The 21,733-nt window shown below is 44.7% G+C and overlaps 1 protein-coding gene across 2 annotated transcripts in view; it reads left to right on the top strand.

The window, feature by feature from the left end:
* The window catches only part of LOC112232340 (nuclear factor of activated T-cells, cytoplasmic 1), a 78,571-nt gene extending 68,582 nt beyond the window's left edge, over window positions 1–9,989 (top strand). For both annotated transcript variants that reach the window (XM_024399326.2, XM_024399333.2), the window contains exon 10: window positions 8,350–9,989. In XM_024399326.2, coding sequence (XP_024255094.1) covers window positions 8,350–8,405 — 56 coding nt within the window. In that variant the 3' untranslated portion in view covers window positions 8,406–9,989. The remainder of the gene's footprint in view (window positions 1–8,349) is intronic.
* The last annotated feature ends 11,744 nt before the right edge of the window (window positions 9,990–21,733 follow it).

A 21,733-nucleotide genomic window follows, 5' to 3' on the forward strand; every position in this document is an offset into this window, starting at 1 on the left:
TATGTGTCTGTCTGTGTGTGTTAGTTAGTTTGCATGTGGGCGCATGGTTGCTGTGATGTGTGTAGGAAGAAGTTGGAACAGATATCCTGGGATCCATATAGATGTTATATTATCTAGGATGGCTGGATGGATCAGGACCTCCAGATGTAGGAAGGTTGTCTGTCTGCGCAGGTAAATTAAAAGCGGTTGGCATGAGGAGAGGACTTGCCAAGCCGAACCCTTCACTTTAACCCTAGCCCAGGTAAGTAAGTCCACGAGTTGACCCTTTTACCTCTCAGTCTACCAATCAGAGCAGGTGGGAGAAGATTTCAAACCGTGCAGACTCGGAGCAGATTCCAGGTCAGTGGAATGAGAGTAAATCAGATCTGAGACTTACAGTAAATATAAGTCTGGCCCTGTAGGTCAGCCGCGAGATCTCAGCGGGAGTGTTGGAGACCAGAGACGTTTCTCTGCACTGCTTGAGCCTTTTGTGGATTTAGTGTCCATCCTGAGTTTTAGTGCTGCGCTGTGATGTGCCGTGACTCCTGGAAGTTCCTCATGGCAAGGTCTTCACAGTATATCCAATATTGCGAGGCAGATTGAGACAAAAACCCTGCTGGCATTGGGATGGGTGCTCCAGGAGAATGTTGTCAAGTTTAAGGGCTCCCTTTCATAATGCATGAAAGAGATGGCGAAGAACAGTAGCTCATACCTCTTCACCGGGATGGAAAGAGCAACGGTCCAGTCCAAGGCCAAGCGCCAGGCTCTCCACACACACACACATGCACACTCAAACGACGAGGTACCTCTCTAAGCCTTATGTCCAGGATAGATAGGGGCTAATAAAACGTGCACTTAAGGTAAGCCTTTTTGGATGCAGGGAATGTGGTTTTCTAGATAAAACGTGGATTCTGAAATCCCACATTACAACTGACAGGGAACAGGTGATTTAAAGAGGCAGAATACAAATGCTGATGTCATAAATCCCATTATATGCAGGTGTACGGCCAAATCCTCACTCAGATGGTTGTAATCTAGCACAGTATGATCGCTTCAATATGGCCATGCTTTTCCGCCATATTCAAGAAGTGAGATCTCTACCCATGTGCATTAGCCACTGTTGCCTCATGCCTTTCCAATTCACTATCAATCAGACCGGCCATATCCGACGGCCATCGTTATTTTAGCATGAAACTTTTAGTCAAATGAGGCATGCTGAACGTTTTTTAAATCTGTCTCCTTTCATATCTCCACCATGCAGACGTGTGTTTCACTCACTTTCTCACTCGGATACTTTTAGTCGTTGTGGCTTTAAACATAAAGAAACACATATCGCATTACTATAGCATGCAGAACCCCTGTTTAATTTTATTAACAAATATATCAGGAAATCTTGGTACCACTGCTTTACTTTGTACTGTTAGTAGCAGAGAAACTGGGAGAGGACACAGCGAAGACAATCAAGTGACTTATTTCAGTCCATCAATGATGAGCTCACAGGAGAGCGGCCCTAACCATGTAAACACCTCCCCAGCCTCGTCCCCGGAGACGGGCCCCGCCAAACACACCCACCACCCCCAGGGCCTTAGAGGAAGTGAGAGGAGGAGAGGAACGGGTGGTGGCGGCATCTCACAGAGGAGTAAGATAGGGAGGGGAGGCAGCAGTAGCGACACACCATAGAAGATCAAAGAGAAAGTGCCTTGCCAAAACAAGCAAATCAGTGTCGGGTGGTTTTCAGTGAAAAATCTGTTGTGTTTAGATTGGCTGTCCAATTTTGGGGTGGCTGGCTATTGTTTTTTCAGCCTGTTTCGGTCTGTGACGCGGCAGTTGCAGCCCTCTGGCTACTGCCTGGGCTGAGCACAGAGAAGGCGCTCGCTAGCTCTCTAGGGGTCCACTCGTTTAGCCTGGCAACGAGCGGGGCTTCATCTGACTTCGGAGACCAAGGAAGCAAGCTGTCTGAGACGAGGAGCACATCAGAGACTCACGTAGGAAGACACAGGTGGAGATGAGATGAGAGCAGCACTTCACTTTATCTCACGTTATCTCCCCACTCCCTGCTCTCCACCGCTCCACATTGTATTAAGAGACAAATGGCTTTGCCATTTTTCAAAGCTGCTCTCCGTGGAGCAATACTCAGAGGTCCAGCAAGCAGTAGCAGCCATCAGAGGAAAGTATTCTTGGAGATCCAAGGACTCCCGCTCTCCCTCTATCCGCCAGCGTGGCCTCAGCCTCTGTTAACCATTACCCCCCCATTACCCCCCCGTTCTCTCCTCCCCCTTACCATTGGTCTGCACCTTGGCAGTGAAGGAAGCGGATTGGCCGAGGCCCAGGGCACATAGCGACGTCTGCGCAGCTGCCCAGCTGCTGCCGGTAGGGTTGTAAAACTCGAGCAGAGACCCTCAGAGTCGACTCCAGCTACCCCCCCGCGCCTCTCTCGGCTCTCTCTTCCACACACTTTAACTTTTTCTTTCGTCTCCTCTGGTCAGTTGTGAGGCTGAGTGCTTCCTCATGGGGAAAGGCAGGCTTCACACATCCACAGAGTTGTGGGGATGATATATCCACATCTGCACATATAATCACATCATTACACCCACAGGGCTTCCCAGGGTATCAGTCTCTGTTGTCTACCTGCTAGTCTGAGACGAATTTATGAAGTGTTCGTTCACGATGGAGAATTAGCTTAGTGTCATTTCTCTGTGTCCAACTGCGTTTATCTATAGTAGTGCACGTGTCTGTCTGTGTGTGTCTGCGTGCTTGCATAGGCTCTGTGTGTGTGTACCCGTGCGTGCGTGCGTATGTGTGTGTGCCTGTCTGCATGCTCTGACCCTTACACCCCCCTTCACAACACTGGTTCTGACAGATCCTTATGAGAAGAGGAGTGAGTGACGTGCATCCAGCCTCTCCCTCTAGCTGTTGCAGACATGCGTGGGAGGCTGCAAATTGTCAATGAAGCGTTTCTGCTGAAACCCGAGAGCAGATTTGATATTTGTGGGGAAACAAAAGTAATATGTAGCAGGAAATTCAATTGTCTCTCTTTAGCAGCTTCAAACTCCAGTTCAGCTTCCTCACCAAATCAATTTCACATACACGTTCAGTTCAAACGAGGTTTAGCATTTATTTTGGTGGATATCCTAATGGCTGTGCGCCCCTCTTCTGCCTATTACAGTATTTTGAAATAGAGATGCATAGTTTTGTTGCATTACGTTATTGCTCCTAAATCATATGAATTTTCATGGCATTGTTTGCATGTGTGTGTCTGCCTGCGTGCTCCTCTGTGCGTGCCTGTTTGCGTCTGTCTGCATCTCTGCTTGCCTGTGTGCGTGCATTCACGGATGCTGTCTTGTGGGCCTGCATGTGAGTGTGTGTCCATGTTTATATTCAGCATGTTTATATGAATGACCATTATGATTCAGAGCAGCTTCTTCATATGCAGTAGGGAGCCAGAACACAATAGGTGGAAGCTGTGCTTGTCTTTCTCACAAGGCACGATGGGTCACGAGAGGGCCCGGGGAAGTGTAAGCATATGAAGAGTACCCCTACGTACGGCACCAAGGCCTCTAACCCTAACACAACTGGAGTTGATTTAGTTTATCCACCCTGTGAAAGGGTTTCAGGAAGTGAGCTATGCCTTTCTTCATGAGCAGCCAGAGAGAATAGAAACTCCCAAGCAGGATGCCTCTCTTACAGCGCTTACAACTCAGAGTTCAAAGGGTATGTTTAGAAAGTTGAACAGGAAGAAGGTGAAGTGAAGTCAGCGCTGCTGCCAGGTCCTTGCCAGTCGTTGATTGGGTAAAGGGGGAATCGGGTTACGCTTGCAGGGACCACCGAGTGTTTTTGCGGCCCGGGAGGCTCTCCTCTCCGTCTCCTCTAACCACATGGCTATCCTCTGTTCTCAGAGGAAGCCTGGATGTTATCGAACCCCGACGCCAACGCTATCCGCTAACCTCGGCTAACTCAATCCCCCGCGCGGGTCAGGTTCGGCTGGGGGAGCTCGGGTGGCGCGTTCTCCTCGCCCAAATGAAGTCTTAATGCTTCTGCTTGAATAACTCAATCAAAACAGGGCCAAATTGCTCCACTGCTGCTCTGATGGACTTTGCTGTTGGTCTCGGATCAGTCTTTATCAGAATTGAACGTTGACAAGCTCTTTAACCTTTTGGGTGCCTACTGCCTTGGCATCCATTTCGGGCACGTTACAGTAGCTTAACCTAACAGCAGCCTGTAATCCAAACCTCACGGTTCACTTGGTTCTGTGTTCTAATTTCATGAACAACTGACAAACATGGTTTATTCAAAGCTTGAAATTTAATTACATGGCATTGCAGTCCCTCTGCTGTGCACTTTGGGCCCTTTCAGAGGTGCCTGGTAGCTCCTCCCCGAGATGAGGGAAGTCTTTTTAATGACTGTTTATGCCGACAGAGAGAGTACCTTGGAGAGCTCTCTCTATACACTTGTTCAGTAGGGCCACACCCCGGAGGGAAAGCTGCTTCTTCCCTGATGTATTGTAGCAGAGAGATTAGAGAGCCCAACCCAAGCCAATCCCAGAGATACATCCATCTGTTGTCCGTCCGTCCTTAGAAACATGGTTCGACGTGTACTCCCCACCGCACAAACACAGGATAATTATTGAGGTGGGTAGGAGCAATGGCTGCTTCATTGACACACTATATTTCCATACTACCTCATCTCCTTCTCCAAACACTGAGTACATTTACATGCACAGTAATAATTTGATTCTAAAATCGATTCTGGCAGTAGGGTGATTATGGTAATAGTTGTGTAAACACTTTGCTTATAAGCGGCGTACGGTCAAAATCGAAGTAAGCATAAACCGATTATAAAACACCTGGTCTTCTGAGTAATCTTTCGAAATTATCGGGACATGGAAACAGCTTCATCGGCGTTCCAACCCGTGTATTTGATCTGCACGTGCCAGCATCAGTAGCTTAAAGCCTCCCTCTTACGCGCGAGTTTGGAGAAACCGTAAGTACATTTTCTACATACAAACTTTATATGTCCGAACTCAGAATCAAAAAGGCTTCTCTGCGGTATAAAGGTTCATTAGGTAGCCGAAATTCAGATGTGTCCCATATCAACAGGGTTATTAGGGAAATCGTTGTTCTTGCAAAATGTGTAAATGTTTTAAAGAAACTATTATATTCCCCTGACCATGCACAATCATCACATTATTGTGTGCATGTAACCGCACTGATTGTAGGAGAAAATCAAATGATCCTCCCCTCTTAAGGAGGCGAGGAGAGAGGTGAGAAACCAAGGATCCCAATTGAGATTCACCCTCTGTCACTCTCACACCTTCCAAAATGAGCTGTTAAACAGGCTGACAGCTATGGCTGTGGGTTGGATGTGATTAGAGGCACTTGAGCTAATAAAGTATGATGCTATTATTTATCTGGCGCGGATTGTGTTGTTTTGCATGAGTGGAATATGTTCCGTTGAATTTTCCACTGTTTCTGTCGATTCAACAAAGGACTTCTCCCACTTATAGCTTTCCATGCATCAGAAACAGGAACCTAAAAAGTTTCCGACGCTGTGTAGAAGCTGGTCAAACAGGTTGTATTTACATGACAATACTAGAGTGTTCTCATCAATCAAAGTTTGATCCAAGGAGAGTCACACATTTAACGTCTGTAGTGGTTGCAATAATATTGCGATAATATTATCGTAACCTAAATTAATAGGACTTTATATAATATAACTACATTTGATACTGACTGCCTGTCTAACGAAGATTCACATTATCATGTGCATGAAGTGTGATCGTTGGTCTTGTTTTGTCAGTTGGGCATATTTGGTAGGGTCTTACTCAGTCTATGAGGAGACATTGCAGACTTGCACTAACTCACAAGGTTGTGCAATACCTTGAACTGCCTTGATTTATAGCAACATTTTACTGGGTTTTTGTGCTTGTCTCCTTCATATGGGAGTGAATGAGGTGGATGGGGGGAGTGAAGTGAGTGAAGCACTCTCATCTGGGTTAGTGTTGCGTCACGGAAGACGAATGCAGTGAGAGGACCTAGGCCGACCTCTGACCCCTTTTCCCTTCTTTCTTCACCTCAGAAGAATGTGTTTCTCCTTAAGGACTAGGCAGGGTGGGCTAGGGTACAGTACTTTGTCATGTCTATCCGGTACCAAATGAAAGAAAACTGCCTGAAATAGGGAGGGACTACCTTTACTCGTCCAATGAGAAACATAGATTTTTTTGTTTGAAACCATTTCCATGAACAAGATCCAGGACTTGAAGCCTTAACCTTGATACTAGCCTACAACTTAGTCCCTACCTAGTAACAGTCCCTACCTAGTAACAGTCCCTACCTAGTAACACGTGCACATAATTTGAGACAGACTTCATAAATTAATAATGCAATGAAGTTTTGCATAACATCTTATGGGGATCTCTAAGCACAGTAAAACACCAAACACGAATACAAACTAATTTGTCCCTGGTCAGTCAATTGTTTTGAGGCCTACCTAAGAATGATTCTTTTCTCCTTGAGACACAGATAACTGACAGCATTAGCTAGTTATAAATAACTGTTTGTGATAGTTGTGTGGTGTAACAGTTAGCCACATCCTGTTTCGGTCGCTTGCTGAACGTCAACAGGGCTCAGATAGGAGGCCGTCAGTCAAAGGTAGTCCCCTGTACAAATGAGATTTTTTTTAATCACCATGGAAAATCCTGCGCTTCGAAAATGGAAAATATTAGTTGATAAAGAATAGAAAAACAACACTGTGGTTAATGCGTGGGTGTTGAGATGGCAGTGTTTTTACCCTGACTGACAAGAAGAGAGGAAGCTACTGCTTTTCTCTCAGAGAAAAGGTACATTTGTGGCATACTCTGCTGAGGTGTTGGATTTTCCCTCCCTCGACAACACTTCTCAACACTTCTCAACACTTCTCTGCCCCAAGCTATTTTCTTGTTCTATGTTTCTCACACAACGATGGAATTGAAGACTGGCATTAAAGTTTGATCATTTAATTGTAATATGCTTGTTTGCCGTTTTTTTCTTTTTTTGTCCCACGGAGGCGTAACTAAAAATAACCTCAACGTGTAAAAGCCTGTTTAGCCCGGAGCGGAATCACTGGTAAAAACAGCCGGCTTAGGTTGACTTTTTCCAGTAGGAGTGCCTCATGAAAGGGAGGTGAGCCCCAACTCTGTGTGTGTGAGTGTGTGTGTGTCCATGTGTGCATGCGTGCATACGTCCGAGCATTCTATTCAGAATTATTCTTGATTTTTTTCACCTGTACCGAGCTGTTTAAGTCAATCATAATTCACACACTGAACTCGTTTATCACAACTCATATCCATGAACATTCATATTCATAGAAACACCGGGAAAATACTGTATTTAATCATGTACACACTTCTACTGCCACAATAAATGAAAGGGTGCCCTCATTAGATAAGCCCCCGCCCCCTCCTCTCTCATTGTGTGTAGGGTGGGGATGTCTGTGTCTGTGTGTTTGGGGGGTTGCGATATCTGTGTGGGTAGGCTGTCTCCACTGTATGCCTGTTTGTCCAGTGGGCTAGGAGCTGATAAAGTAGGCCCAGTCTGCCCAGGTCTGTGGGTGCAGAGTGGATATGAGGAGGGGGTTGACTTCCTTTCCCGCCTCCAGTGATGTGGATAGTGACCTCACTGAGTTTCAGACTGAGTGGCCCCCTCTCTCTCTCTCTCTCTCTCTCTCTCTCTCGCTCTCTCTCTCTCGCTCTCTCTCTCTCTCGCTCTCTCTCTCTCTCTCTCTCTCTCTCTCTCTCTCTCTCTCTCTCTCTCTCTCTCTCTCTCTCTCCCTCTCTCTCTCTCTCTCTCTCTCTGCTTTACATTGGGGTGCCCTGAGGAGCCTCTTGTTTGCTACCAGTCCTAGGGCCCTGGTCAGTCACTTCCCCCCAATGTGCCAAAACACACAGCAGATAAAGAGAGGGGACTGCTCTCTGTCTGCCCAACTGTGGGAAACACGCGGGCACAGGATCTAGAACGGGAAAGACAAAAAAGAGAATAAGGGTGTGTGTGAGTGTGTAATTGTATCTAAATCCCAGAGTGGTGATTCACTGAAAACTCTTAAGAAAAGTATATTTATTGCTGTGTCAAAAGAGATTTAGAATGAGTTATATCTTTTTCACCTTGCAGTTGTGCTGCTGTTGAGAAAGTGGAGATATTACTCTTACATGAACCCGCAGAAATCACAGTGACAAACTTTTAACCACCAAATATCATGTGGTACAGCGACAGATAATGGTGATGATGATGATGATGTTGATGAAGATGATGAAGATGAATATTGTAACGATGATGATATAATGAGAGGTATGTTTTGGGGGGTTTTCAAGTAACAATATCTCTCCTTTTATCTCCACAGTCAATGAGATCATCCGAAACGACCTGTCCAGCATCTCTGTGCATCTCAGTACATAAACTCTCTGCAGATACAAAAAGGGACAGAGGCAAAAGGACCCCAAACCAAAGCTCCTATATCCACATGAGGAACCCCTTAACAGAGAGCTTTCACATTACCACTTCCTCATTGCTACATTTCCCAGATGCCTGATTCGCTTGCCCCTCATGATGCTGCAGAACGATTGGCCGACTGGTGGTCATTAACAGGAAACTGCAAAGCTGCATATGAACGAATGTTATAATATAATGTGAGATGGCCTTAGATATAATGGGAGGGACTGTGACAATTACTACACTTGCCTTAAATGACAACTCTTGCTCTTCCATGGACCAAACAGCTCAGTAAGACTGAATACTCGTTTCTTTACTGATTGCCTCTTCTTTATGTGTGTTGGACTCTAATATACGGACAAGCCAATGGGTGTGTCATATGTTGGTCAGAGCGTCCTGGCAAACCACAGCAACCCAAGCGGTGCCTTACAACATCACTCACTGACTAGAATGCAATGTCACTTCGATCACGTCAATCATTCGTTTACAGGGACACAAAAAAATGGCTGAAAAATATGTAGGGACGTGTGTATAGGTTAGATTTGTGTATCAGTTTTTTTGTATTATGTCCTTGTCCATTTATACTGAATGTTGTGTATGATATTCTTTGTATAAACATGTATTTGAAATGTACTTATGCCTTAGCTCGTCGTTGTTTTTTTCTTCAATGCCTTCCTCTTTCTGATGATCCAATGTGTACCACCTCGTTGCTAGCATCTGTCTTGACACCTCGTGCCTCTTCTTTCCTTCTGCTCTGGCCTCCCTCTTCCCTTCTTTCTAAAATATGCACAAATGCTTAGACAATCAGGAAAGAGCCTACTGTACACGTTGTAGGAGAACGACTGGGGTTTGCATGTATATACCATATGATGATAAGGACTATCTAAGACAAAATATGTCCCTTGCCTGTATAATAAAGCTAGAGAAGGATGGAGGCTTCAGCTTGGGAATAATTGATTTCTTCATATCAAAGGATTTTTGCCTTGGAAATGATTGTTCAAGCTTCTTCTTTGCTATTAGAGACAGTGGCTCAGTAGGCTTCAATCAGGATGTAATGCACTTTGCCATAGCAGCAGTAACGGGTTTCCCTTCCGTCATGACCAAATGTTATAGGATCTAGATTCCTATACTTAGTGTGATAGGACAGACATCCCTTACTGAGCCACGGGGTCTCTTCTTCTAAAGGTTGACAGGTCTGCAATCTTTTTCTACGTCGTCGAGTACAATGTCTTTCTTCAGCATGCAGAGAATACTAATGATATATGTGATTTCGTTTTACGCCACCGTTAAATAGCGTCATGAATAAATGTGGACTATAGGATAGCATGGCTCTTATGTAACAGATTGATATATCGTGCCTTATTCTCCATTGTCTCTCTGCTACAACATGATTGTAACTCTTAATCATTTTCTATCCAGGCACAAAGGTGAAACATATTTCCTCTTTAATATGAAATATTTATGGAAATTCAAATGGTGTTTTATGTACACTCAATGTGTTCTATAAAAAAATTTAAAAAAGAATTAATAAATGACATAATGTTGACCATACTGACATGTGCATTGCTGTTATTAGGATTTTAGTTTGATTTTTATGTTGAGTATTTTACACACACACACACACACATATGCAGTGATACTCTAGCTGTTTTATATTGCAGTCTTAACCAGATGGAATTGTCCCTGAACTTATGTGTGTGCTATAAAAAATCCTTTCCCTTTCGGCACAAATCATTACCAGAAATCATATATAGTGTTTTATCCCTCCGACTGTCTGGAATGACATAACATTTTTGCAAATCTAATTCACCCTCAACGTTGAAACAATATTTTCCATACAGCGACACAGAATCAATAACTTACCAATTGCATCTTTCTAAGCACATTGAACTCGTTCCCTCCCTTATCCGCCCATGCTCCATATGGCTATGCTTTAGCTTCAGACTTTCTCTATAACTCAACAGCTTTGTGTTATACTATTTTTGACCAATGTAAACCTTGGATGGTTCCAACTTGTCCCCATATGCCTAATAAAGCTTGACATGGACACAGCAGGACCTTGACGTGTATGGGCTATATTCAATTATCTTACCATGGCTTTATGCAGACATTTAAACTCCGGTGATTTATTTATCTCTCTCTCTTTTTTTTCAAGGTTTCTTACAAGGCACAATACAGTAGTATAGATGTATGGCCTATGTATTAACAAAATGGTGAAATACAATTCAAATATATGGACAATAGTTTTGAATTTTCACGTAGGCCGTTCTTTTTTTTTGGGGGGGGGTGCAAAAAGGTAGTTATATAAATATGAACTGCGAATGGCAGGCGTTGTTCGACATCATTCTTCTTCTTATGCAACTCAAGCCTTTGATCCAAGATTCAAGCCTTTACCTTAATTCAGACTGACCTGACGAGCCTGGCGAGCTGCTGTACTCAATCAAATATGTACTTCCTTCAGGTGTGTGTCTTTGCCAGGACGTGTATAGCCTCCGGTACGGTATTGCATGTGTGGAGTGGGTGGTTCTGGGAGTGGCATGGTGTTTCTCACCAAGGGAGCTGTACCACGCTCCTGTGTACCACCTGCCAGTCCTCCAGACTTTTTCCGTCCAGCAGCAAAGTTTGGAATGGCCCATCGTCATAGTGACAGAAGTCAGGCGGGCAGGTCTGGGCGGTGCTCCCCTGTACACCCACGGCAGTCCCAAAATAGCCCCTCTATTTACAGATGCAGTCACGCCTCTTTTTCCTGGCGCCCGCTCTCACCTAGATCTTCCTATGCCGGAAAACTGCTACCCTTTGACACAGTTGAGTAATCATTGAAATCGCTATCATTTTATTAGAGGACCCATATAGTTGATTTAGAAGAAGAATCGAACTGACAAACTAATAGCAATGGCCCTATCGTGTTCACATTGTGAGGCATTTATTGATGAAGTGGCCTTAGACAGCGTGAGATAAATCAACAGATTTCACCGCACCTTACGTGGCTTGATTCCGTGTGCTTCCTTTGTCAGTGAAAAAAGAAAATCGTCTTGATTCTAGCTCATGCCATTTGGTTCCTGGGGCACTCGTGCACCCTTCACCGGGCACGGGGCACTGCCTAGAAGTTCCAGAGGGTAGATTTACAGGTTATTTATGGCTCTGTTTCCTCTCTTATTGGATTCCTCACCTAGCCCTTGATTTCTGCTTTTATATAGTGAATGCATAGCTAGGAACGGTGGTTCAGCTCTTGCCCTCTCTTCTCCTCTCCTCCAGTCCAGCCATCTGCAGATCGTAAATCCGGGATATAACTTACCTCTGTTATGAAGGGCATGTTGAGAGAACCATGAGGGCGACTTTAAGAGATGCTTTAAGAGATGATTGCTTGACCATGCATACAGTTGGACTTTGATATTCTGTCATTCTAAGCAATAGAGATGTTTTTGATGTTTTTCTATTTTGGTTAAAGGGGACAACTGCATGGATATTTGTTCCATGATCACAGTTAGAGACATAAGGGTATGTCGCTATGCAAATTTAGCAGGATAGTGGCGATATTAATGCTGGTCTCTGATCAGCATCTACTGCCCATGAAGAGGATGAATGATTATATTGCCCCTTACAGGGAGTGGGGAAGGAGGGGCTGAGGGTAGATAGGGACTGCCTGTGAGTGTGTGTGTGTGTGTGTGTGTGTGTGTGTGTGTGTGTGTGTGTGTGTGTGTGTGTGTGTGTGTGTGTGTGTGTGTGTGTGTGTGTGTGTGTGTGTGTGTGTGTGTGTGTGTGTGTGTGTGTGTGTGTGTGTGTGTGTGTGTGTGTGTGTCTGAGGGGAGGGGGTATCCACAGGTGCACTCTCTCTCCACATGGGCCCTCTGGACACGTGACAGGCCCAACAAATGACCCACTGACATGGTCACATCAGTACGGTCGCAAAGACCAATCCCTTTTTAAAAGAGACTTTAAGAGACACTTCAAAAGACAGAGCCAGATGGACTGGGAAAAAAAACATGTGTATGTCTTTTCTTCATCTGCAATCATTCAACTTGACTCACTATTTCTCTCTTTTGCGATGCGTGAAATGTCATGCAAGGATTTATACAATTCTGACGCGGACATACTGTTGTGCTTGAGGAGACTTGAATCGAAAATCACTCAAAAAGAGTTCATTTATTGATATTATCATAAGGTTTCAGTGTGTCAATCGATACAATAAATGCAATTCTGATATCCCCTCCTGATTCATTTGTAATGCTCTAAATTCATGCGGATAAAAACGCTGAAACACTCACACACACTGTACCGTCATCGACCCTGCCATTTGCACATTAGCCTGTCTACCGTGCAGTTCTGTATACACTATGTAGTTGTGTTGACCTTACAGTAGCAGCAGACACGTGGGCTGCTCTTAATGGGGCTAGTCAGAGTTCAGGTGGGTGCTTAAGACACTCTCTCTCTCTCTCCCTCTCTCTCTCTCTCTCTCAGCTATGGGCTCTCGGATTGAGAGGACTTCATGTCAATCACTGGAGGCTTTTAGACGCCTTCTCTAAGCTCAATCTTCGTTTCCCCCTGACACTGATCTCACAATGAGGATCCGGAGGAAAGGGGAATGTCCAGCTATTCATTTTAATGATCCCTCTGTATTGATTGTTAGCAGGGTGGGGGCGGGGAGGAAGGGTAATGATTCTTTGCCTTAGCAGGCCGATCACTCCTCTTAACGGAGTAATCCACTAAATAAGCACTCTAATGGATGCCCAGCATGACCTCAGGGTGACCTGCTGGCACACCCCTGGTGGATTGGCTTCCTGACAGAGAGGAGACTATAGGATTTCTCAATAGGAGGTTTTAGTCTGGGTCACTGTCAGAATACAGTAAATGAGATGGACAGCACACCAGAAAACAATCTTTAATTAATCCAAATTGCTCTGCACGGACACATTTCGGACGCAGCCTTATTCAGCATATTATTTTTGTTTTAATTCACCTTTATTTAACCAGGTAGGCAAGTTGAGAACAAGTTCTCAATTACAATTGCGACCTGGCCAAGACAAAGCAAAGCAGTTCGACACATACAACAACACAGAGTTACACATGGAGTAAAACAAACATACAGTCAATAATACAGTATAAACAAGTCTATATACGATGTGAGCAAATGAGGTGAGATAAGGGAGGTAAAAGCAAAAAAAGGCCATGGTGGCAAAGTAAATACAATATAGCAAGTAAAACACTGGAATGGTAGATTTGCGGTGGAAGAATGTGCAAAGTAGAAATAAAAATAATGGGGTGCAAAGGAGCAAAATAAGTAAATAAAATAAATACAGTAGGGAAAGAGGTAGTTGTTTGGGCTAAATTATAGGTGGGCTATGTACAGGTGCAGTAATCTGTGAGCTGCTCAGACAGTTGGTGCTTAAAGCTAGTGAGGGAGATAAGTGTTTCCAGTTTCAGAGATTTTTGTAGTTCATTCCAGTCATTGGCAGCAGAGAACTGGAAGGAGAGGCGGCCAAAAAAAGAATTGGTTTTGGGGGTGACCAGAGAGATATACCTGCTGGAGCGCGTGCTACAGCTGGGAGATGCTATGGTGACCAGAGAGATATACCTGCTGGAGCGCGTGCTACAGGTGGATGATGCTATGGTGACCAGAGAGATATACCTGCTGGAGCGCGTGCTACAGGTGGATGATGCTATGGTGACCAGAGAGATATACCTGCTGGAGCGCGTGCTACAGGTGGGTGATGCTATGGTGACCAGAGAGATATACCTGCTGGAGCGCGTGCTACAGGTGGATGATGCTATGGTGACCAGAGAGATATACCTGCTGGAGCGCGTGCTACAGGTGGATGATGCTATGGTGACCAGAGAGATATACCTGCTGGAGCGCGTGCTACAGGTGGATGATGCTATGGTGACCAGAGAGATATACCTGCTGGAGCGCGTGCTACAGGTGGATGATGCTATGGTGACCAGAGAGATATACCTGCTGGAGCGCGTGCTACAGGTGGGTGATGCTATGGTGACCAGAGAGATATACCTGCTGGAGCGCGTGCTACAGGTGGATGATGCTATGGTGACCAGAGAGATATACCTGCTGGAGCGCGTGCTACAGGTGGGTGATGCTATGGTGACCAGAGAGATATACCTGCTGGAGCGCGTGCTACAGGTGGATGATGCTATGGTGACCAGAGAGATATACCTGCTGGAGCGCGTGCTACAGCTGGGAGATGCTATGGTGACCAGAGAGATATACCTGCTGGAGCGCGTGCTACAGGTGGATGATGCTAGAGAACATAGAGAAATAAAATGCGTAGTGAACGGCTCGGGCTCTATTCAATATGTATCGCTGAAAAGATAGAAATGTAAAGGTCATTTCTGATTGAGCCCACATATGCAGTGTTTATGCAGTCTCGGCAAACGCGGGAACTTGCCTTTAAATGCCAATCACCCTGTAGCGCTGAACTTTCGCGATACAGATTGAATAGAGCCCCTAGTCTTACCTTCACAAAAATGTATCACAAAGAGCAAAACAATTAGGTAACTTAAGAAAATAGTGTCTTCCATCACTACTAACCTTTGCCATCAATAACTGTTCACTGGTCCTCCCATTCTGTGGTCCAACAGGGTTTTCCTCACCTGATACCATTTGGGATCCAGTAATTCCCCTCACATGAGACATTTTGTGATCCATCTCAAATCGGTTTTGAATGCCCTGCTTCTTGGCCTTCAGCAGACGACTCGCAGAGGACTCACAAGGAAGTGCTTCCGCGTTTTAGAGAGCCAGTAAACACTATGGTATTTCCTCCTCTGTCCGCAGCTCAGACATTCTGTTTCATAGTCCCTACTGTGTGTATTGTAGCACAGAAAACAGTACGAATTTCTCAAAACAGCTGAGTATTATGTTAACAGAAGCCCCTGCACTCTCTGTGATGGGACTGTGTGTGTGTGTGTGTGTGTGTGTGTGTGTGTGTGTGTGTGTGTGTGTGTGTGTGTGTGGTTGTGTGCGTGCGTGTGTTTGTGTGTGTGTGTCTGTTTGTGCACGCGTGTGAATGGTGTGTGTGTGTGTGTGTGTCTGTTTGTGCACGCATGTGAACGGTGTGTGTGTGTGTATGTGTGTGTGTCTGTTTGTGCACGCGTGTGTGTGTGTGTGGTTGTGTGTGTGTGTGTGTGTGTGTGTTTGTGCACGCGTGTGAATGGTGTGCGTTTGTGGTTGTATGTGTCTGTGTGTGGGTGTGTGTCTGTTTGTGCACGTGTGTGAATGGTGTGTGTGTGTGGTTGTGTGTGTGTGTGTGTGTGTGTGTCTGTTTGGGCACGCGTGTGAATGGTGTGTGTGTGTGGTTGTGTGTGTGTGTGTGTGTGTCTGTTTGTGCACGCATGTAAATGGTGTGTGTGTGTGGTTGTGGTTGTGTGTGTGTGTGTGTGTGTGTGTGTCTGTTTGTGCACACGTGTGTGTGGTTTTTGTGTGTGTGTGTGTGTGTGTGTCTGTTTGTGCACGCGTGTGAATGGTGTGTGTCTGTGGTTGTGTGTGTGTGTGTGTGTGTGTGTGTCTGTTTGTGCACGCGTGTGAATGGTGTGTGTGGCCTCATGGTTCACGAATGGTAGAGCAGTGAAGCTTGTCACTCAAAGAGTACCTAACTCAATAATTTAATTAATCTCACAAATGTAATTTATTTTATGAAGAATTGCAAAAATGTATATGTAGCAAAAAAGAAACGTCCCCTTTTCAGGACCCTGTCTTTCAAAGACAATTCGTAAAAATCCAAATAAATTCACAGATCTTCATTGTAGAGATCTTCATTGTAGTGAGATCTTCACAGATCTTCATTGTAGTTTCCCATGCTTGTTCAATGAACCATAAACAATGAATGAACATGCACCTGTGGAACGGTCGTTAACTCTTGCTCCTACTTGAGACGCAGACGTCCCATCTAGACATCAGGAAATGCAAATGTGCTACGCTACATGCTAATAGCACTAGTTAAAACTCAAACGTTCATTAAAATACACATGCAGGGTATCAAATTAAAGCTACACTCGTTGTGAATCCAGGCCACAAGTCAGATTTTTAAAATGCTTTTCGGCGAAAGCATGAGAAGCTATTATCTGATAGCATGTAACACCCCAAAAGACCCACAGGGGACGTAAACAAAATAATTAGCATAGTCGGCGCTACACAAAACGCACAAATAAAATATAAAACATTCATTACCTTTGACCATCTTCTTTGTTGGCACTCCTTGATGTCCCATAATCAATATTGGGTCTTTTTTCAATTAAATCGGTCCATATATGGCCTAGATATCGATCTATGAAGACTGTGTGATAAACGCAAAAAAATAGCGTTTCATAACGTAACGTCATTTTTTTAAAGTAAAAAAGTCGACGATAAACTTTCACAAAACACTTCAAAATACTTTTGTAATGCAACTTTAGGTATTAGTACACGTTAATAAGCGATAAAATTCATCAGGAGGCGATGTAAATTCTATAGGTGGTCGTCTGGAAAAAATGTCCGGAAAAAACTCAACCAATACATCCTGTTGGAGGCCGGAGGGAATCGGTTCCCTTGGGTCGGTTCGACCAAGAATCAAATCCGAAGCAAATGAGAAGACTCTAGACATCCTGTGGAAGCTGTAGGTACTGCAACCTCGGCCTCATTTAATACGGTTCACCTTTAACAATTCCTGGAAGTGGCGCATGGATATTTTTTTCCATTTTCAGTGATCAGATTTTCCTGCGCTTTTCGATGAAACAGACGCTCTGTTATAGTCACAGCCGTGATTTAACCAGTTTTAGAAACGTCAGAGTGTTTTCTATCCACACATACTAATCATATGCATATACTATATTCCTGACCTGAGTAGCAGGGCGCTGAAATGTTGCGCGATTTTTAACAGAATGTTTGAAAAAGTAGGGGGGAGGAGCAAGAGGTTTTAAGACACTAACAGCTTACAGACGGTAGGCAATTAAGGTCACAGTTATGAAAATTTAGGACAATAAAGATGGCCTTCTACTGACTCTGAAAAACACTAAAAGAAAGATGCCCAGGGTCCCTGCGCATGCTGCAAGGAAGCATGAGGACTGCAGATGTGCTCAGGGCAGTAAATTAAAATGTCTGTACTGTGAGACACCTAAGACAGCACTACAGGGAGACAGGACAGACAGCTGATCGTCCTCGCAGTGGCAGACAGGATCGGTACATCCGAACATCACACCTGCGGGACAAGTAAAGGATGGCAACAACAATTACCCGAGTTGGCCTCCCGGGTGGGGCAGTGGTCTAAGGTACTGCATCACAGTGCTAGCTGTGCCACCACCAGGTGCACGGTGTTTCCTCCGACACATTGGTGCGTCTGGCTTCCGGGTTGGATGTGTATTATGTCAAGAAGCAGTGCGGCTTGGTTGGGTTGTGTTTCGGGGGACGCATGGCTCTCGACCTTCGCCTCTCCCGAGTCCGTACGGGAGTTGCAGCAATGAGACAAGACTGTAACTACTACCAATTGGATACTACGAAACTGGGGAGAAAAAAGGGGGTAAAAATAATAATAAATAATGAAAAAACAACTGCCTGAGTTACACCAGGAACGCACAATCCCTCCATCAGACTGTCCGCAATAGGCTGAGAGTGGCTGGACAGGCTTGTAGGCCTGTTGTAGTAAGGTAGGTCCTCACCAGTCATCACCAGAAACAACGTCGCCTATGGGCACAAACCCACCGTCGCTGGACCAGACAGGACTGGCAAAAAGTGCTCTTCACTGACAAGTCGCGGCTTTCTCTCACCAGGGGTGATGGTCGGATTTGCGTTTATCGTCGAAGGAATGAACGTTACACCAAGGCCTGTACTCTGGAGCGGGACCAATTTGGAGGTGGAGGGTCCGTCATCTGCTGCGGTGTATCACAACATCATCGGACTGAGCTTGTTGTCATTGCAGGCAATCTCAAAACTGTGCGTTACAGGGTTGACATCCTCCTCCCTCATGTGGTACCCTTCCTGCAGGCTTGTCCTGACATGACAATGCCACCAGCCATACTGCTCGTTCTGTGCGTGATTTCCTGCAAGACAAGAATATCAGTGTTCTGCCATGGCCAGCAAAGAGCCCGGATCTCAATCCCATTGAGCACATCTGGGACCTATTGGATCGGAGGGTGAGGGCTAGGGCCATTCCCCCCAGAAATGTCCGGGAACTTGCAGGTGCCTTGGTGGAAGAGTGGGGTAACATCTCACAGCAAGAACTGGTAAGTCTGGTGCTTTTGATTTTGACCCCCCCTTTGTTCAGGGACACATTATTCAATTTCTGTTGGTCACACGTCTGTGGAACTTGTTCAGTTTATGTCTCAGTTGTTGAATCTTGTTATGTTCATACAAATACTTACACATGTTAAGTTTGCTGAAAATAAACGCAGTTGACAGTGAGAGGACGTTTCTTTTTTTGCTAAGTTTAGTACACTGATAGTACACTCCTGACGTACGTAGGTTAGAGTGTCTGTCAGCTACAATTGGTTGATAAGGGGTGGGAGAAAGATGACATTAGAAGTAGCCATCTACTTTGTAAACCCATACTGCACTTAACCGCAAGGCAACCCTGTCATCTCCAAAGATTGTTATTTAATATAGCCCATATGGATGTTTTATCATAAAAGCCTTGCTTTGTGTTGCTAGGTGCCAACCTCAAGTGTTGCTTTTAACTTTTGATGGCCGTGTACATCGTTGCACAAAAAGAGTAGCCAAGGTCAAGACAACTGTGTAATGGGCTTCCACAAAGGGCCCAAAATGATACTATGAAGTTGCACTCAAAGTGTTTTTGATGAGTTTGGACAAAGTGGTAATTTTAATGCCTGGGAGTAAGCCAACCTTTGCGCATAACACTTTCAAATGCAGCCAAGCAGGTGGAAAGAGTAGAACGAAATCAGACATGACATAATCATATAAATAATTGTGCATAGCAGGATTCCCATAAGAACCATATGTTTCCGTCCGTCAGGAAATATAGTATGTCAAGCATCACAGTGTTAAAAAAGAAGAAGAATTTAGCAATATTAAAAGTCAGTCGCCTCCAGAGTCTGGAGGTGAATCAAATCTCATTTGGCTCCTCTGATCGCTCAGCATTCCTTTAATATTGCCTTGAATCATTTAGAGACATCCCTTTTTGGTCTCGTCCCTTTTTGGAAATCCCTTTTTGGCTTTCCAGTCCTCCCTCTCAGGCTTTTACCAGACGTGGCGTAAGGAGGGGAGTATGGTCGATTGCATAACGCCAGGCGAGACCTGATTGTCCCTGGCCTTAACACAAAATTCAATCATTCTCAGCATTCTCCTATCCCACGTCGGCCCATTAAAGAGCAGTGGGAGCTAGGATTTCCCCTCATATGTTTTCAATTTAAATTAGGATCACAATGTATGCTGTACGCATAATCAAAGGGAGCCAATAGAGGGAAACAGAGATTTGGGTCAAGAGTGAGATTTGGGTCAAGAGTGAGATTTGGGTCAAGAGCGGGCGACTGAATGAGAGAATTGGTTCGAGAGACAATAGGAGAGAGAGGAGAGAGAGAGAGAGAGAGAGAGAGAGAGAGAGAGAGCGAGAGAGAGATGACCACTGCTACTCCAATGACGAGAGAGATGGCCACTGCTACTCCAATGACGAGAGAGATGGCCACTGCTACGCCAATGACGAGAGAGATGGCCACTGCTACTCCAATGACGAGAGAGATGGCCACTGCTACTCCAATGACGAGAGAGATGGCCACTGCTACTCCAATGACGAGAGAGATGGCCACTGCTACTCCAATGACGAGAGAGATGGCCACTGCTACTCCAATGACGAGAGAGATGGCCACTGCTACTCCAATGACGAGAGAGATGGCCACTGCTACTCCAATGACGGTTTCACCAAAGCACCCACCTTCAAGTAGGTCAGGCAGTCCACCTGCATTACAGTTTGCACATTCACATAAGGAATAGCATTCCTAGAAGCAATGGCATTCACAGAAGGAATAGCATTCCTAGAAGCAATGGCATTCACAGAAGCAATGGCATTCACAGAAGGAATAGCATTCCTAGAAGCAATGGCATTCACAGAAGCAATGGCATTCACAGAAGGAATAGCATTCCTAGAAGCAATGGCATTCACAGAAGCAATGGCATTCACAGAAGCAATGGCATTCACAGAAGGAATAGCATTCCTAGAAGCAATGGCATTCACAGAAGGAATAGCATTCCTAGAAGCAATGGCATTCACAGAAGCAATGGCATTCACTGAAGGAATGGCATTCACAGAAGTAATAGCATTCACAGAAGCAATGGCATTCACAGAAGCAATGGCATTCACAGAAGGAATGGCATTCACAGAAGCAATGGCATTCCTAGAAGCAATGGCATTCACAGAAGCAATGGCATTCCTAGAAGCAATGGCATTCACAGAAGCAATGGCATTCCTAGAAGCAATGGCATTCACAGAAGCAATGGCATTCACAGAAGGAATAGCGTTCACAGAAGCAATAGCGTTCACAGAAAAAGCATCCTAGTTTGCCAGGGCTCTCTCTCGACAAATGGTGGATAAATAAAATGAATCACTTCATATATTACTTAGCACCTAAAGTTATCTAACCTCTGCTATTGATGGGCCCCTGCACACTCAAACCACTAAAGCCACAAAGAGACATAAGAGCATATGTATGGTAGGAGACAACAGGAGATGATGAACCCAGATGTCCATTGGGGATCCTTGGGGGCCGCTGGAGTCTGAATCAGGCAATGACTTGGTTCCTCAGTGCTCTCTATCTTTAGGGCCTGTAGAGAGAAAAAAGCGCACACCTGCACCCGCTCTCACTCTCACTAAGTTACTGTGAGTGGGTGGGATTCGGAAAATGATCGAGACGTGACTCTAGTGGCATGGGGCAATACCCAAGAGACATGCACAACTCCTACGGTACTTTGAGCAATTTCAAGATGCATTCAAAAAGCAGAAGGAAGGGCAAATCGAAAATGAGTAATGTAAGAAATAACAGAAGTATGGAAATTAGGATCACAATATATAGACAATTATCCTTCATCATTATCAATGTGATACAGTGATATTTATACAATTATCTTGAATATGGCTTATTATGAAAGGGCTATTTTCATGGTACAGTTGAAGTCAGAAGTTTTCATACACTTAGGTTGGAGTCATTAAAACTCCACAAATTTCTTGTTAACAAACGATAGTTTTGGCAAGTCGGTTAGGACAACTTATTTTTTTTAAAGTTGTATTCATAGCTAAATACTCTCCCATTAAATCTTGCTGGCAGATTGAAGGCGTATGTGATATCCATAGGTCTGAGCTGTATTCCAG

Source organism: Oncorhynchus tshawytscha, linkage group LG03 (assembly GCF_018296145.1).
Source record: "Oncorhynchus tshawytscha isolate Ot180627B linkage group LG03, Otsh_v2.0, whole genome shotgun sequence".
NCBI classification, from domain to species: Eukaryota; Metazoa; Chordata; class Actinopteri; order Salmoniformes; family Salmonidae; genus Oncorhynchus; species Oncorhynchus tshawytscha.